The sequence below is a fragment of the Helicoverpa zea genome, chromosome 13 (genome assembly GCF_022581195.2).
Source record: "Helicoverpa zea isolate HzStark_Cry1AcR chromosome 13, ilHelZeax1.1, whole genome shotgun sequence".
Taxonomy (NCBI): domain Eukaryota; kingdom Metazoa; phylum Arthropoda; class Insecta; order Lepidoptera; family Noctuidae; genus Helicoverpa; species Helicoverpa zea.
The window spans coordinates 12,655,697-12,674,309 of NC_061464.1; the positions used below are offsets into that span (position 1 = coordinate 12,655,697).

The 18,613-nt window shown below is 38.2% G+C and overlaps 2 protein-coding genes across 3 annotated transcripts in view; one reads left to right on the forward strand and one right to left on the reverse strand.

Moving 5' to 3' along the window:
* LOC124635721 overlaps nucleotides 1-11,624 on the reverse strand; it is a 35,205-nt gene extending 23,581 nt beyond the window's left edge. For both annotated transcript variants that reach the window (XM_047171673.1, XM_047171672.1), the window contains exon 1: nucleotides 11,514-11,624. In XM_047171673.1, coding sequence (XP_047027629.1) covers nucleotide 11,514 — 1 coding nt within the window. In that variant the 5' untranslated portion in view covers nucleotides 11,515-11,624. The remainder of the gene's footprint in view (nucleotides 1-11,513) is intronic.
* The window catches only part of LOC124635720 (prothoracicostatic peptides-like), a 52,422-nt gene that overhangs the window by 8,161 nt on the left and 25,648 nt on the right, over nucleotides 1-18,613 (forward strand). The window lies entirely within an intron of this gene.

Here is an 18,613-nt window from a genome sequence, read left to right on the forward strand (position 1 = left end):
ACACATTCAGAGAAATACTCAAAACAATACGTGCCCTGTAAGGAACACATTACTACTAACAATAGACAAGCAACGCCCGCAGCGACTCACAACGAACTGTTTCTTCGCCGAATTACTCTTAGTTCGACCCACGTGGCCATTGTACGTTAGTCTTTGTTCACTCACAGCGCGCAATGGATTCGAAACAATTGGAAAACAACGCGCCCTTGTGGGTGACACGCATTATCCTGTGAAAAGGAACATTTTGGATTTAATTCGAACGTGTTTAGAACAACCTGAGACTATTCATCAGTCAGTACTTACTGTTTACATAAAGAAGTGTTATGTAATTACATACACCTTAGAAGTTGTTAATTAATTTGTTAGCGCACTGTTTTCTTGGCCTTCATGTTCAGAGGTAATTGAAATCATTATAAAAACTGAAGTTCTTCCAGTAGAGGTTATATTTTAAGATATCCATATTCAGAACTAAAATTATTCAGGGCAACAGAATTATGCAAATCTTGATTGAATTAAAAATCAATCAATTTTGTCCTAAACTCGACTTAGCATCCTTTTCACCACTTTTCATTCAAAGCAACCATCTACCTTAATTTTAACGTAGCCTACTTTCACCATTGCATCCAAATTGACAGCAAGCATATACCTAGTTAGTTTAGCATTAAGTGGCCTAGTAAGACATAGTTAACACATAGTTAGTCATCAAACCGCAGTCCAATGATACAGGGCTTACGGTACAATAGGTGATGGATCAACTGCGACAACTGATCGACGCTTAATCCCGCACTAAACTATTGTTCACCGCTAGATTAGCGACTGGTTTACACGAGCGTTAGCTAGTGAACAAACAGATGGCTAATGTTAACTCTGTCACGTCGTGGTCTTGAGAACCTTCGAAACTCGAGGAAGAATAGAAAGGCACATCTAAAGTGCCATGAGGTTAACAAACATATGGAACAATTCTTCTTTCTTGAACTGAAATCTGAACACTTCTTCATTTGTTTTTCTCAATCAAAAATCAAAGCTAGATAAGCAACATTGAAGTCGGTTTCACGGTCACTAAGCAATGACACGACGATGTGTCGACAATTATTTATATTTATGTGCCGTTTCCGTACCGCGACACGGAAATAGACAACATAAAACATTTGAACCATTTGAAAAGGAGCTCAAAACATTAACCGTTAAACCATACTGACAAATAAGAAGCGCCAGCTAATTGAGCAGTCCCGGGTTCGAGTCCCGGCGAGTAACGAGGCTCGTTTGAATTTCAGATGAACCGAATCTCAGTTTATTTCATAAATCAGTGCTTGTGGGCGTTCCCAGAATACATTTGTCTCACCATTTTTATTTCACTTCCATTTTAATTGCGCAATTAATTGAGAACTTTTCTTCCTTCAAATTAAAACCAGATGACCCTTGACTTTCGTCGTGCTTATTATCTCTGAGACCATAATTATAAAGCTAAATATCTACTAATTTAATGCTTTCCATTTTATGCCATCTAGCAGTGTTCTATTTCCTCGAATTTTAATTCCAAAACTTCGAAACTCGTTACGTCACTGTGAAGAAAGGTCTGGTTCTGTCAAGTCGGCGTAGTGTTGTGCTCGTATCGATACACGCGATGTGAACACGGAACAGCACTATGCTCATTGTGCAGCTGACTCGCGGCTTCTAATAGATTTACACGACTTTTCAACTAGACGCCGTCAACGGAATCAGGGAATAGGATTCACGGCTCTTGAGGACTGCTAAACTATATAGTTTCGTTCCTTACACGCGAACTGTATTTCATGGTCAAAGTTTCATACAAAGTTTCGTTTGAGTATTCCACAAAATTACGTTTTCGGAGGAACTTTCTCAGTGTACATGTTGTTGTGTTACGAGGGAAACTGGGGAAATACTTCCATCAATGAGAATCAAAGTTATAATGACATTGTTTTAAAAAAATATTGCAAAAATTTAGCAAGAATTCAAATGAAATCTTTTCTTACATTAAGGAAAGAATGTCGTTCGATTATGATTGTAATAATTTATTGTGTTAGCAATCGGCGACAAGTATCGTGCGACACTGACAAGCTGCTCAATGTCGATTGGAGTATTTCATGTTCTCTCGATATCGTCTCATCGACCGATAAATATTGATAGACAGAGCCTTTTATTTTATATGGTTTTGATTTTTTTACTTGCAATCTCACTTACATGATAACAGTGTTTATTTATGCATATGACACTTTTTCTGCAATATGCATGTCGTAAAGCAGGGACCTAATGTTTAAGTAGTTCCCGTTTGAGTTGTGGCTAGGCCACTTCTTCCTCTCTGGATACAAAAGAATACAGGGACACAGCTTCTAATTCTAGTACGCTATGTTACAAATATCCTTATATTTATACCAATATGAATAAATTGAAACATCTCAATAGAGTGTTTGAGCCGGTCGCAACAAATGATGTCCGCCGGCAGTTTGCCGTCCACTCCTTTAGGATATTTGACGATATTTCATATAAAGCAGGTTTATTTGTGATCTGAACGAAGGCTTTCATCTTATAATGACGATATAAAGGATCAAAATCTGTTATATGTAAGGAAATACACCCGATATTGATCATATTCCGTTTAAAAGTCCAGTCTATAAACTACTCCCACGCAAGTTGTTACAATATAAAAAATAACCTTTTGCATATATTTGCAAGTGTCCTCGAGAGACCTGTAGCAGGAAAAACATTATTTTGAAGGGCTCTTGTGGTGAGCTCAGGTGGACCCCGGAGACCCTGAGTTGACCCGAGGGACCGGCTCGAGGGATCCCAGTGACACTGAATAAACATGTAAATTAATACAAAGATTTTTGAGATTACGCATCTCTATTTTTTTCACTGAAAGCATTTTAAAAAAGCTTTTAAAGGACAATGACGGCATGCAATCCCCGCCAACTTAAGATGTTTCACAACAAACGAGCGCTAAACTCTTAACATAATATCCGAACACAAAAGAGTAATGTGGTCGAGGGAATCTGTTAAATGTCTCCATGACATTCTTATCTTAGTTAGGCATAAACACGAAAGGCTTCACAAAGCTGCGGCTAATGAGCGACATCTCGGCCGCGACACATTTTTCTGTACCTTTCCGTCCAACTACAGCTCGCTGCGCAGAAACTTTTAAGTCCACGAAGTAACGTAGCAATGTATGGCGAACAGCGCTTTTCGCTAATGAAGTGACGAGATTCATTAGCAGTCCGCGGCTAACAATGCCAACAGTATTTTTCTTATTTCCTGCGGTGACTATTAAAATTTCTATAGAGCGCAGCGCGGGCACTCAGATCTTTTACTTATTCTCTCACAAAAAAACTTTTATCTAGCTCGTAGTGTAATGAGAAACGTCCTTCTTATTTTTGTCTTTAACCTAGTAACCTGGAATATAAATACGGGCTCCGCTTTTATCTTAAATGAAATATTTTTCTTCACGCAATGAAACACTCGACGTTTCATTTTAACTACACAGCTCTCAACTTATCAGATGTTTAGCTGCGCTTTAATCATTTATATTCGTCGCAATGTAACTCAGGATGTTGGCTTAAACCGCTTTGAAGGAATCGCAATAAAGAAGGGCCGAAATCTTATTAAAATGCCCGAAAAATGTTAACTACCCCTAACGACAAATAATTGTCGAACCGTGAAGACCATATCATTCCCGGCAGTAAGATGCTTTTTGTAACAAAAGACGATAAAAATCTATCGATGACAGCTGACGGGTGGGCATCTTCTCACAGTTGTGGTACAATTTACACTTATAATTAACTAGCTTTCCGCCCGCGGCTTCGCCCGCGTGGAATTCGGTTATATTGCGGTATAAATCACAACTATAAGAAAACTTCTCATTCCCACGGAAAAATCTAAGAAGCGCGATGTAACGCTGGATACGATTAGTTGTTAAACCAAAACTGAATGGTACACTATATTATACGTTTTCCCTTGTGGAGCAAAAACATGCAGATTTTGGGCACTGGAAACCCAGGAACACGCTACATAGAGCTGACCATGCGAAAAACAATGTTTTTCTAAGTGTACTCCAGCAACCCTTAGAGTTTGGCCTTGTGCTTTATTAATGGTCATTGCAAATGAAACCCTTATAGGAAATTGTAGTCTTTTAAATTGAAATGGGAGGTCTGTTGGAATTGGGTTAGCAGCGGTGAGGGAGTGTCAGACTCTTACCGACTAAAATCGTAGTGTTCCGTTCTAGGCCTTTTATATACCAGGGCCGCAGTATCTCTTTCGAACAACCCGCAGCCCCGGCTGGCCCTGGCCCTACTGGGCCCCACTGATTTCAAAACACCTTAAGGGCTGATTTTTCAATCGCCAGATAACTTCTATCTGAGGAATATTTTTAACGTTTTGACAGCATTAGTATGGAAAATATGTCAAACCGCCATATTTATTCCTCAGATAGAAGTTAACTGATGATTGAAAAATCAGCCCTAAGACTAATTCGCGGCGAACCTTAACACCGCGATACAGAAAAGCACAACGCCATCTATCGAGCTATCGGGAAGCTCGCGATTGAACAATGAGCTACAGGTTAAAGCGCGAGATATCATTGCACTTCTTACGTATTTTAAAAACACATCGTTACCACGTTTTAAAAACACCCAGCGCCATCTATCGCATACCTCAAGAACTAAATAACTTAACTAATACTTATACCAATTAGTAATTCGTTGAATTATAGTTATTTCAGGATAAGTAGATGTAAAAAGAACAGTTAAGACGATAAAACAAATTGTACGTCATCCCTCGGGAATTCCTCATTTTGGAGGATTCATTATCGTATCATTTAGCTTCTAAATTTATATGTTCATATTCGTTTGCAATATATAAGTAGATGTAAAAAAAAAAACAGTTTAGACGATTAAACAAATTGTACATCATCCCTCGGGAATTCCTCATTTTCGGGGATTCATTATCGTATCATTTAGCTTCTAAATTTACATGTTTATATTCGTTTGCAATATATTACCTTGTTTTAAACGACACACAGCGCCATCTACAATCCATCCATCAAGCAAACAATATTTTTGTTTTCCCTCGGGAATATCTATTTTTTTCGGGATAAAAAGTACCCTATTATTTAATCCGGACTTCTAACTTTACGTCTGCAAAATTTCAAAGCAATCGGTTCAGTAGTTACGGCGTGAAAGCGGAACAAACAAACAAACAAACTCACTTTCCGATTTATAATATTAGTAAGGATTCGCGGGCACGCGGCGTGACGCGGCGGTCTCGCGGCCGATAGTTAGCCCACATTTAAATACGCTCCTATAAAAATTACGTATTCTGAATATCAGTGATGTGATCGCACTTTAACAACGAGTAATTATGCACCAGTTTTACATATTAATAACTGTTGCGTTAATTACAATTGATTATACAACGTAAGGTATATAGGTTGAATGGAATGCAGATTTCAGCGAATTTTTGATGACGCTGAAGAGTGATTCAGGTGCATTTCATACATATTTAAATAGCCTTCACAGAATGTTCAAAAAGTCCCCTGCAGAGTTAATAATAATTGTGAAGCCATACTACTATAGTTCGGCCATTCAGAGAATGCGTTCCTGACACATCGCGATTGAACTGACGACGTAACTTTGCAATGGCGTTGCAGTTACGATAAAAATATTTTTGCTGGTTGTTTACCGTTTTAACAATTGAGGAGCATTAAAACAACATTATTATATCAATAATCAATGAATGTTATAATTTTGTGCCAAACTGAGTGTCAAATAACTTGGTAAACAATATTTTTCTAAATCTATACTGCGCTATTACAAGGTTATGTCAGCGGTTTATATTTTGTAGTGCTGTGCTAAAAATAACAGGCAAGTATCGTAATCTGTTCTTATACAGTTATAATATAAAATAATACGTTTTGATTTTCTTTTTAAGAATTGGAAAATAATGGACTATAAGACTTAATTATAACTTTTATGAAATATAAAAATAAAACTATGACCAAACCGCATTTTTATACTTAGATTAAAAATGGTAACCCCAAATGGCGTTATGGGCCGCCATTTTGTGACGCTAAAACAGTCGTCCGTTGTCGTTTCGTGCGCATAGACCACGTTTTTCAAGTGTTTTCGATCTGTTTTTATTTGATTACCCGGCTTTTGTTAGACCGAGATATCAGGATTGATTCTGTTATTGATAATAATATAATTATACATGTAGGCGAAGATGATGATGAAGACACCACCTCCTCAAGCAAATCGGAGTCTGATTAATATTCTGTTCGCACATTCAATTCAATGTACTTGTAACAAAGAATAAATAAAACAATTTTATTATATGAATATTACCTTTTTTTGGTTTCCACTTAAATAACTAAAATATAAAACAAATGATTCCGCCAATTTAAAACGAAAATAATCTTAAAATAATGCGGCGGTTCATTTTGAAGGAACGGTAACGAACTCAGTGTTATGTTGTGCCCATCACTAGTCGTGACTAACTGATAGGTGTCAGGAACGCATTCTCTGAACGGCCGAAGTATAAGTGCGACACATGTGACCTGTGACACAACTCAGCGTGTACTAATCTTTACATCGGTCACTTACATGTTTACATGATCACACGACTTTCCCAAATCGTCGGACATTACACGACAAAGCTTTTACACCGGATCGGGCAAACATTACGACTGTGTATCACAACTTGTTAGAACGCTAGTGATTAGTTCCTGAGGCTGCTGAGACCCTGGTACCTCTGCCTCCTACGTGACAGCGTTACTAATGACTCACGCAGAACCAGCTAAGTGTATTACCACTAAATGAACGAATATGAAATCTACTAAAATATAATAATATAACTAGATTTGTTTCCAGCGGAGTTAGTAAAGTTTATAAGAGCGAATATTGTGGTTCGGAGCGAGGTCCATTTAGATTTCTCGGATGGCTTGGGTATCTAAATCGGTGCACGGTTGGCGACGATTGGTCAAAGCTATGCTTACTGGGCTGGGCACACGGGACGAGCAATATCGTTACACAACCTCACATCTATTCGGTGCACGTGGAAATATGAACAATTTAAATTATCTTTAGACAAGTACTTTAGTTTCAAAATTATTTCCCGATTTCTGAGTCATTTCTACCGCTGCTTGAATGATAAATCATAGTGTATGAACACCATCGATGTTTCCCACTAGCAGAGAATAAAAAGCTGACAAAATATTCAGTGTATCAGGTGTTGCTTGAAGGGCGCTGGTTTTTGTCGCTAGTTGGCTCATCGATCACTATTCATAACCGCGAGAGGTGACGGAAAAACGGATGCTCTGCTTCTAACTTTGGTTTTTTAACGTGTTTCGTATTCGTATGACGAACTTCACAACACAAGGATACTTTAGTTTGTTTAGTATCTACTAGCGTTAGTTGTTATTTACTAGCACTTTTATATTAACATTCTTAAGCATCGCATTCGTACGTATGTCATAACATCTTTATCAATCTCTCTTTTGTTCTTTTATGCGAAAAACTGTCTCTAGCTCAACAAGTTATTAAAATCTTTAACTTATGTAGGACTTGGGTAAAGTTATTAAGCCCAGCTTCGAGCTAAGAACATCAATCCTTCCAGTCTACATGGCTGACAAAAGATCGTAGTCGCCATGTCGTCTTGTTTGTGGATCATAACCGATGATAGCCAGGCTGCGGGGCTGAGGGGGGCTGTTTGCCGCTGCCATCAATCTTATCTCCTCGATGACCCACATCCACAAACATCCTCCGCACACATAGTTAGACATAAGTCGACTCACTACTCATGTTAGACAGAAGGTCTACTCTGACTATCTGTAGTAGAGCTCGACCCAGCTAGAAAAGATGTCATCTTTAGGTATCTTAGCCACGAAAAACAAATATTTTAGGTTCACTACCAGGTTCAGTTGACACTGCGGGTGACAAAGATTTTAAATTCTCATAACCTTCAGACATAAGAGTAATATCTGAACAGTTACTGCAATCTTTTAACTCGCAGAATTTCTTGCAGTGGTCTTTCTGTATAACTCTTTAATGTGTCACTAGAATCGCTAGCATGAATAATACGTCACAAATAGTGGAGTTGTTCACGGGAAGTAGTTCTGTAATCTGCCGTGGGAACCCCGCGGTGTCGCCGCGTGCTAACGCAAGGATTATCCGATTGCTGTGAGATGCTTCTCGACTCCACGATTTTTTTTGAAATGATAAGTCAACTACCTGTTTGTTTTCCAATAGATCATCTGCTGTGCTGAAAATGAAAAAATAATAGAATAGTTTTACTTTATTGTTTGTCTGCTTGTGTCCTTATGACAAAATGTTACATACATGCTACATGACTAGACACATGTATTGGTATGTACTGCTTGTAACTACAAGTCGTACAGGACTATGTATACACGTGTGAATTCACCCCCACGTGGCCTAGCGTGATCATATACTTGTGGAGAGATATACAGAGCGTTTCCGGGATTCAAAATAATTACTTTTATTTCACGAATAAATTGTCATGTTCTAAGATGTTAGCTTTCCTACTCGATCTCGTATTACATTTTCCGAAGCAACGGCCTTGCGAAATAAAAGAAAACTGCATTTAACGATTTTCGTAATATCCTTTAGACCATAACGTTTAATGAACGGAAAATGTTTTCCAATAAATTTAAATATGCAATATTCCAATTGTAACGTTTATTTTAATTGGTTTCATTTGCAGTTACGTACCTGTTCATATCGTTAAAAAGCGCATGAAATTCAAACAGGCGGTTTATTGGACAATCATTGTTTTTCATACCGCGGTGTGTCTGGTCACTTCATTATTTCATTCCGAACCATCGCGCCCGCGACGAATCGAACCAGTCGACTCAGTGGGCTTCACCCATCATTCAATTAGGAGCCGCGGTTGAGCCCGTCACAGCTCACCCACTACACCGCCACCCGACCGCACTCACTCTTTAATTAAAAATGTACAATCATAATAAAACCGCCCGGAGTTACATTTTAGGCTACCTCAATCAATTAACAATAAAAACACAGAACAAATAAAGCTGTGTCCACAACTATGACGCGAGCGATTACCATACAAATTGCACCGGCATCGCTTCTACTGGTTTACAAAATAAATTATAAGAGGATTTTAAATATTTCGATACGAGTACAATATAAAATTTTCCGGATGGCTCTGCGATCGGTAAATAGAACAGAATTTTAATTGAAATTATTTCGGTAGGTGCGCCATAGACAATGGGCCGCGGTGCACGGAACGCCAGTTCGTTCTCATTCAAATTTTATAATTGTCGTCGGCGTCGAGTGCTTCCAAGCAAGTTGTTGATGTAATGGAGAACAATAAGTGTGCCCTACGTGGTGCCGCGATAACAATACAGCACACACCAGTGGAACGTTTCACTAGGGAAATAACATAGCATTGTGCAGCTAACGTTATTATTTATAATTCTATTATATCTTTTACCTTCGGAATATTTTATTTTAATGGATAAAATATTTTATTACTTGAATAACTAGAATTACTCCGTTCTGTACAGAACTGGGATATTGCAAAGAAGACATAAAGTGTGAGAATTAACGCGTTTATAATGCAGGAGAAGTTGGCTTGATTATTCATAAAGTAACTAAGTAGGTAGCGGATTAACTTGGTGCGTATTTGAATGTAAAATATATCTTTGAATCATAATTTAATTACAGCAGCGACTCTGTATTCATCTATTCATAGTTTCGCACTAAACATTCGGTACCTAATGTAAGCGTACGGAACGAAAGGGCGCATGAAATTCATTATTGGTATACCTACATAATATTAAATAATCACGTTACATTAATTTCAGCAATCAAAGTAACACAATAGGAAAGCCGGCTTAATCCAGGCGGTGGCGCGAAAACGCGTGTTCATAATATCGTAATAAATAATTATGCGAGTTCCTTGTCACCTGCGAGCCGCGTCACCCGCGAGCGTCGTCACCCGCGAGCCGCGTAACCCGGCGCCCGCACGCCGAGCACACGCCGAGCGCAATTACCCGCGGCTCGTGTAAATACATTTAAATAAGCACTTACACCGTTATACTCGTCAACAGTAACACCTCAACGCTACCGAGTTCAACCAATATTTAGTTAAAAACGTCTCTCCGAATCACTTTCAATTAATTTGACGTTTCGATTTTATGTCGCCTCGAGTTTGTTATTCGGAATTTAGGTTTCGAGGTAAAACCAGTTTTATTATTGACTGAAGCTGAAAATGTCAAGAATTATAAGTTTAATTAACGAAATGCCTTCGGGTCCGTCCGTCGAGATGATCTATCGACTTTATTATTGATATAGTTTACGACGAGTTGGTTTTCATATTATTTCATTTCCAATAAAATTTTCAGTTCACGTTGAGTGATATTGGGCGATAGATAACAATTTCACTGGGAACATGGCGAGACGGGCGATTAAGTTATTATTATAACAAGGCATCGTTATCTGGAGCACTACAAACGTATAAAAAGGCTTACTCGCCAGATAAAACGGCTATAAACACACGATCTGGCGGATAACTGACACGTTAATAAAAGCAGTAACGCGCGGAGAAGCGCGCGCGCCGCCAACGCTCGTAAACGGTATCAGCGCGCGCCGGCCCGTCTGTCTGCGCCCAGCCTTACTTTTATAGCGATTTTTGTAGTGTTACAACTCACCCCAACTTTAATGTTGTCGCGATAATGTCAGAACATCAAGTACTTACTTCATGTGAAGGTTTCATGCCCTTGCTCCACTTTATACATCTAAGAATTTTATCTAAAGTTTTCAGACAAGTTTCTTGTATTTTTGAGTCCGAACCGCAATAAATAAATAATAAATAATGTCGGAACACATTTTCACACACGGTCGGTTAGCCCCATGGTAAGTTATTAATTAACTTGTGTTATGGGTGCTAACACAACTGATAAACTACAAATTACTACATATATACATATACATATTTATAAATACATATTGTTACACCCAGACCACGGCCAACAAGCATGCTCATCACACAAATGTTGACCGAACCGGGAATCGAACCCGGGACCTCAGGTTCGGCAGTCCGGCATGGTGACCATTGCGCCATCGAGGAATACTTAAATATTTAAGATTTGGGTATTCGAATTCCCATACTAAAGGCATAAAACATGTTCAACTTTGCAGTACTAGACAAAATTGTGTTAATACAAATCGATAGGGAAATTGGATTTGACAGGCATGTTATACAATTATTTGTCACACCTCCGATATTCGGTAGATATTGGCAATGGGAAAAGGGGAGATTTTAATTTGAGTGTGGAACGTATCAGTAACAAAGAGAGCGAATGTTTGATGTCAGCAAATGATGCCAATGCTCCGGGAGTCGTGACCTCGTGACACGCACACAAATGACTACTGACATCTGACACGACACACAAAGCATCAAAGCATCATACGAATGTCAAATGTACCAGATTCATTTTAATAGCATTGTGATATACTTACTTACATAGCGAGATGTGCTTACAAGGACACTCTGGATTCTTAAAGAACATTCAGTAATTAATTACAATTATTAATCGTTTTTTCGAAAGCGCGAACATCAACAGGATGACATTAATTTACGACGGAACCTAAAACTCTCATTCCATAAATTCTCGCTGTTAATTTGAGAAAACTCAAAGTTGCCATACCAAAAAGTCAGCATTCAATTTAACGCGCGGCCATTTTCATCGCCTGTGGCAACACCACGGATAACTCTCGGAATTGCTGTAAATTATTGCGTTCACCTATCATATAATTTGGTCTTGATTGGAAAAAATCCGGCGTACATGAAATATCCTAATATTAAAATTTTGTTGAAACGGAAAATATGTTTCAAAATATAACAAACATCATAACAGTTTGTGCATGATTTCATGTGAAAATGCACTATATGAAAATTTAGGATTTCATCAAAACGTTTGGAATCGAAAATGTATTTCTGAATCTCAAAAGACTCATTAATTACACGGTGTCCCTGAACGTCTTAAAGTAGTCAAACATTTGATTGATTCCATTGAATAGGCTTCTAATTCCATTCAATTATTGCCTCGCTTTTCAAAGAGGAAGTGTTTTAGGTATTTTATTGGTGTTGTGGAGCTAGTATTATCCATATATTTCAGTAAATAAACCGATGGTTGGTTCCCCGGCGTGCGGTGCGAGCGCGTGCCGTCCTGCGCCGGGCGCGGGATCACGGCGGGCTCGCTAAGCTCCACAAACACGGCCTTTTTGGTTTCAGTTACACGAGTGACCGTGTGTGCAGGTAAACTGTTTGCCGACACGATTATTGATATTGTCTGTTTTTCCTGTTTTCCTGCTGCAGGCGCGTGGCTCCAACTGTTACTGATATTTTTCAAAGAATCGTTTTCACGGCATGTTAGGTTCGTCCTTGCGTTATGTTCTCTAGTTTTCTAACAACGAGTTTGTCCTTCTTGGAGTCTAAAGAAAAAATTAAATCCTTTTCCATTTGAAATTGCTTAAAGTTTTTAGCAGTTTCTTTCAGTTTTGTGCCGAATTTATACCTTCGTTTTCTAATATGAGCGTTTCGAGAGGACCGTCATATCTCAGTGTTATTACTCGACTGCAGGCCGAAACGTAATAAAACTCGCTTATTAAAAATATTTGAGTCGTGCAGTCGGCGACCATATTGCTAACCGTCGAAGTGCATCTTGCAGTTGTTTGCATACCTACTTAGATTTTTTCTCTTTCGATGCAACTGGACGCTGCAAAATATGGCATGATTGTCTACAGTAATTTTCCACTTTTTCACTCACTAAAGAAGCATTCTTACATCCAAGTCTTTGTCGATCTCACTCATACAAAAAATAAGCCACATATAAATAGTAATTTCCTCACGATCAATTGCTCGTCTAGGTACATAGGGTAAACCGAGGTATAACTGGCCACTTTCAATTATTAGCCACTATTCACTTTGACTGCATAAATTAAGAACTATTCTCATAGAACGCCATCTATTATTTATTTTTAGTATTACCTACTCAACTAGCTTTCATTATAGTGACAGTTTTTTCCTCTATGAACACTAGCGCCAAAAATATCGGTCATTTTGTGACAGCACGCGTACGAGTTCCGACGTGAACGGTAAATCCTTAAATTTTTTTTAAGGTAATGATTGAATTTAAAAGTGAATTTTGTAATACTTCGTGTAGTAAACGTGAGTTGATTGTGTTTGTGGTATTGTATAGATGGTAAACGATCGTTTTTTAAGGTTTTATTCTGTCAGTATCTATAATAAAGCGAGATTAGTTGGGTGGCCAGTTATTGATTTTCATTTTTGTGTATTTTCATTTATTGGCCACTCATGCCAGTTACTGAATTATACGCTAATGTCCGAATTTTACGAAAAAATAAACATATTTAGAATGAGTATAAGGCACACTATCGTGTAAAAAAAATCCAGATAAAAATATACAAGTTTATCAGTAACTGGCATGGGTGGCCAATTACTGATAGTTGTATGGCCAGTTACTGACGGATTTTTTTTTGTTGGACAGATTTTCTGAAATGTCTTTAAAAAAACGCCAATACTCTAAAGAGGCAATAGAAAATGCTATCAAATTTATTGAAAACAATGAAGGTATCCAATCCAAATAAAACAATTTCTGTTGTCTCAAATATACCTTTCTCGGAATACCTGAAACAAAATCATCATAATCCTGCCCTTATCCCAATTTTATTTGGGGTCGGCGCAGCATGTTTTCTCCTTCCATACTCTTCTATCTGCCGTCATCTCACAAGTAACATTCTTTCTACTTTCACACAATCCATCCATCGTTTCTTTGGTCTTCCTTTTCCACTATATCCGTCCACATTCATACTCATCATGTTCCTCACAACATGATTCTCATTCCTCCGCATCACATGCCCATACCATGACAGCCGGTTTCCACGCAGTTTTTCTGATACCGGCGCTACTTTCAAACTTCCTCTTATATACTCATTCCTCACTCTATCCATTTGCGTAACACCACACATATGTACCTCTTAACATTCTCATCTCTGCCGCATGCAATTGTCTTTCATTCGTCGCTTTTGTGGGCCAGCACTCTGATCCATACAAGACAGCAGGTCTGACAATACTCTTGTAAATTTTCCCCTACCTGAAACAAAATACCTGAATACCTGAAACAAAAGTTGCCCGATTTTCCCAAACGACAACGAAAGCGCCAAATTGAGCGAAACATCCAATCAATATGTTGACAAGATAAGAGAAAAACAATTAAAAAAAGCAAGAAGAAGATGCCGCAAAAGAAGAAAGGAAGAGATTACGAGAAGAGAAAAAAGTCAAAAAGAGAATGATGTACCAAATAAAAAACTAAAGAATAAAACAAAAAAGACTGCTACTAACAAAATTATAAATAGTCAAGACGAGTCCAATAAACTGTTGGAAAATAAGAAAAACCGATGTGTTACTTGTTGTGACTATTGTTTGAATCTAATAACAAGAAGGGTGATCCTATGTAGGCTCTGTAACAAACAATTTCATGAGAATACCATTGTCTCACAGGATTCATATTCCTGAGGCTGAATGTGATTCTTTTTTGTGCCATAATTGTTACAAAGAGAGAGATTACTCTACATCTGATGATGATGATGATGATGTAATTAATTAATTTAAGCACGTCAATAACTACAAATGATAAGTTCCTCGTTACCATACTATGATTTAAGTGCAAACGAACTGTGGTATACTGATCTCATTAAATTAAGCTAAGTTGTAGTTTTTTTTTACGAATTAAGAACCACCTTGTTAGAATTTGTTTTATTATGTTTTTTAAGTTTTTAATTTCTAATATAGTTGCTTTATTCTATATATTTTAATTGATTTTAAATATTATTTTTGCATGGCCAGTTATTGGTATTATGGTGGCTAATATCTAATTTTAAATGGCCAGTTACTACTAAAAAATACTACTTTTTCATTCTGTTAAAATATTACTACATAATTCTATGTTGTTTCATTTTTTACTCACTAATAACGATAAATGGATACTTGCTTTAACTAAAGTTGATACAAGAATATTAATTTCTGGACACATTTCTCCATGGCACTTAAATGAACAACTCGCTGTCCTTAAGTGGCCAGTTACTGGTGAGTTTACCCTATGTGCGGGCTGGTGACGTCACCGGCGGGTTGAGGCTGCACTGCTGCGGCTTCGCTGCAACGCACAAATACTATAATCCTAATCCAGCACACGTTAGCTGCACGATTCAATGTCTCATGACTGTAATGTCTACGTGAGTAGTCAACTCTATTGGGAATAGATGAACGTTTGCCCTTTAATTTTGACTTTATACGTGTACGTGTGTTGGCCAGATAGTCCTTTCATCATTATCAGCTTTTTTACCTTACAGAGTACAAGCTCGGTCATGTGTGTAGGTCAGATGGTCCCTTCATCGTCATCTTCAGTCTTTTTACTGTCTCACTGCACGCTCTCGTATAGACAAGGAATGAGCATTATTCACTATGCTTGCTCAAGGCGGATTTGCGATGGTCGTTTCAAAGATCAGTAATTGAATTATTAAAATAGACCTGGCCTGTGTACTATACGCAAAAGTAGCCTATCAGATATGTTACATTTACTGTCAACGTCACAACATGACGCGGTGAGATATAGATGAGCGCGGTAACGAGCGCCGAAGTGTTCTGACGGTACGCCCGGCTGCGGCCGCCGCATGTCAGACCATGTCAGACTGACGTACTGTTACGATATTAGAAAATTATAACAGTACGATGTGATGCTTCATACTAGTTCATTAGTAGAACAATTGCTGTGTAGTGTTAGGGAAGACTTTATTTTGAAAATTGCTATTTTATTGTGAAATTTTTAATTGAGTTGATGGATGATGTATTGTATTTAACTGAGTTATGGGAGAGCTTTATATGGCTTAGCTTGGATATGTACTTTTCATAATGTCAGCGTGTTACGTGTGTATAACAAATTATGAATAGTGAACAAGAATATTGTGTCAAACATGAATATGTTATGTGGTAAACAAACACACAAATAATAAAAGTGGTCCGTCATAAAATAAACCTCTCTCCGGAATGGAAGCACACAGTCTGTGTAACGATAGACTTGCGTTATGGAGGACAAATCGGTTTGCGCTAAATGTTGCGTAAAAGTCCGTCCGACAGACAATCTGTACTACAGAATTTTATCCTGTCTTCTAATGTTTTCTTCAGTAAAAACACTTCTTAGATAATAGTGACAGTCAAATCTTCAGCCTTCTAGCCTTTTTACATTTTCTCAGAACTCGTGATATGATACTTACCTATTAAAAAACATCTCATCCTCCGAGCCCTTTTCCCAACTATGTTGGGGTCGGCTTCCAATCTAACCGGATTCAGCTGAGTACCAGTGCTTTACAAGAAGCGACTGAATATCTGACCTCCTCAACCCAGTTACCCGGGCAACCCAATACCCCTTGGTTAGACTGGTGTCAGACTTACTGGCTTCTGACTACCCGTAACGACAAGGATGTTCAATGACAGCCGGGACCTACAGTTTAACGTGCCATCCGAAACACAGTCATTGGTGTCTAAGATATACTTAGAAAGTACATACAAACTTAGAAAAGATGCATTGGTACTTGCCTGACCTGGATGCGAACCCGCGCCCTCATACTTGAGAGGTTGGTTCTTTGAACACTAGGCCACCACGACTCTCTCTTAAAAAACATCTATGACGAGCAAAAATAAACATCTCGCTAACTACCTTTACCCAGCAAAAAGCACATCTAATAATAAAAACGTTACCAGACGATACCTAGCTAGAATAGACATTTTGTCTGTATGACTAATTGTCTGTTTAATGTCGATTAGGACGACGTGTTTATTTACAAATGTGTTTTTATTAACAATTTTAGGATTAGGTGTCACGATAAACAAAGTAGTTAGATTCTGAAATGACGATAAGTATGATTAATGATAACGCCGGAAATATTGTTGGGAGACCACATACATTTCCCGCTAGAAACTAAAATGGCAGAGTGATTTGCAACGACAACAATTCAATTCATTTTATCTATGCGATGTGACCACATGGAACCTTAAACTGTCACTCACTAAACCGATATGACATGAATGTCTCATCGATCAGAATAACTAATACACAGTACAATCGACTAATTACGTTAATTAAGTGCTGCCTTTTAAATGTCAAGAGTGACACCCCCCCCCCCTCTTCACTGAGGGTCGCTTCATCATTCGTCTTCCTAGCACCGGCCGGTATTGACAGCTCTTCAAAGCATGACATTCTAACTTGTTTTAAAGTTCCAAAATGCCCCTTTTGTAAGAAACTGACGAAACTGATAAGGTATAAGCCATAATCCAGCACAATTTAGTGAATTTTCTTTATTAAGCAAAAGCCAACGTCTGCAGATGTTATCGGTACGTCATTAATCATTGATCGATATCGAGCTCGTCACTCGGACACTCGGTACACAAGTGTCACTTGACGATACTTATGTAGCTGCTATGCTATGTAAATAACGAAGCAATGATAAATAATGACAAGGGCAATAAGTTTGTATTTAAATGTTAATTTTCTAATTAACAAAAAAACTCCTACAATATAAATGTTTATGGCCACGAACATAACGTAATGATTGAAAACATCTACCAAATCTGTCTTTACATAACAGAGTAGGTAATGTTGGAAGTCTGAGAATCTTTTCTTCTCGTGGTAGTTGATTAAAAAGTGCAACAACTGATTGCAAAAGAAGCTTCACCGTCCATTAAAAGCTTTGAAAAAATTTCAAAAGTGTCTGGTGAACGACGGCAAATATCGCAAAGTGTCTGGCGGGGCTCGCCGACAGCTCAATCTCAGCGCAGACAAGCTGCGTTATTAACCCTCCGCGTCTCGTGTCTACTTGTATACTACTTGTACACACGCCTCGTGAGGTCTCCTCGCCGGGGGTTTATTAACATCTCCTTTTAAGTGTGCACTTGAGATTAGTTTCTTTATTGACGTCTCATAAAGTTTTGAGGGGGGGGGGGGAATCGTTAATCACTTAAACACAATGACAGCTACAAAAATATTTACAAACCTCCTGCATCCCTGCGGTAAATTGAAAAGAAAAGAGTGCACTTGTCATAATATCCCGCGGTTCAATAATTCATATAAGAGAGTCCAATTACCGCGGACGGAAATTGTTCCTTCATGAATGATTCAGATCAGACTCGATACTTACTCCATACTGTATAAATAGAAATTCATTAACGAACATTACTCAAAACAATAGGTGGCCTTTATAATTCGCCGGACGGCCGCCGGACGGACCGGACCGCAACCCGACCGGAAAATTTGAATACTACACCACCTACTAACAGATTTGCATCCGTCCTGCGATATTAATATAATCGCTTTCATAATATCTGTCCGCTTAAGTAGTTTGTGGGAGCGAGCGCGCGGGCGAATACCGATAAAATGGATAATTACTACGTTAGCCGCGGCTTTGGTTTCATAATGATTACTGACGACCATTAGTGAATTTGTGACGACAGTTTCAGCTGTCACTGATAAATACTTAATTACCTA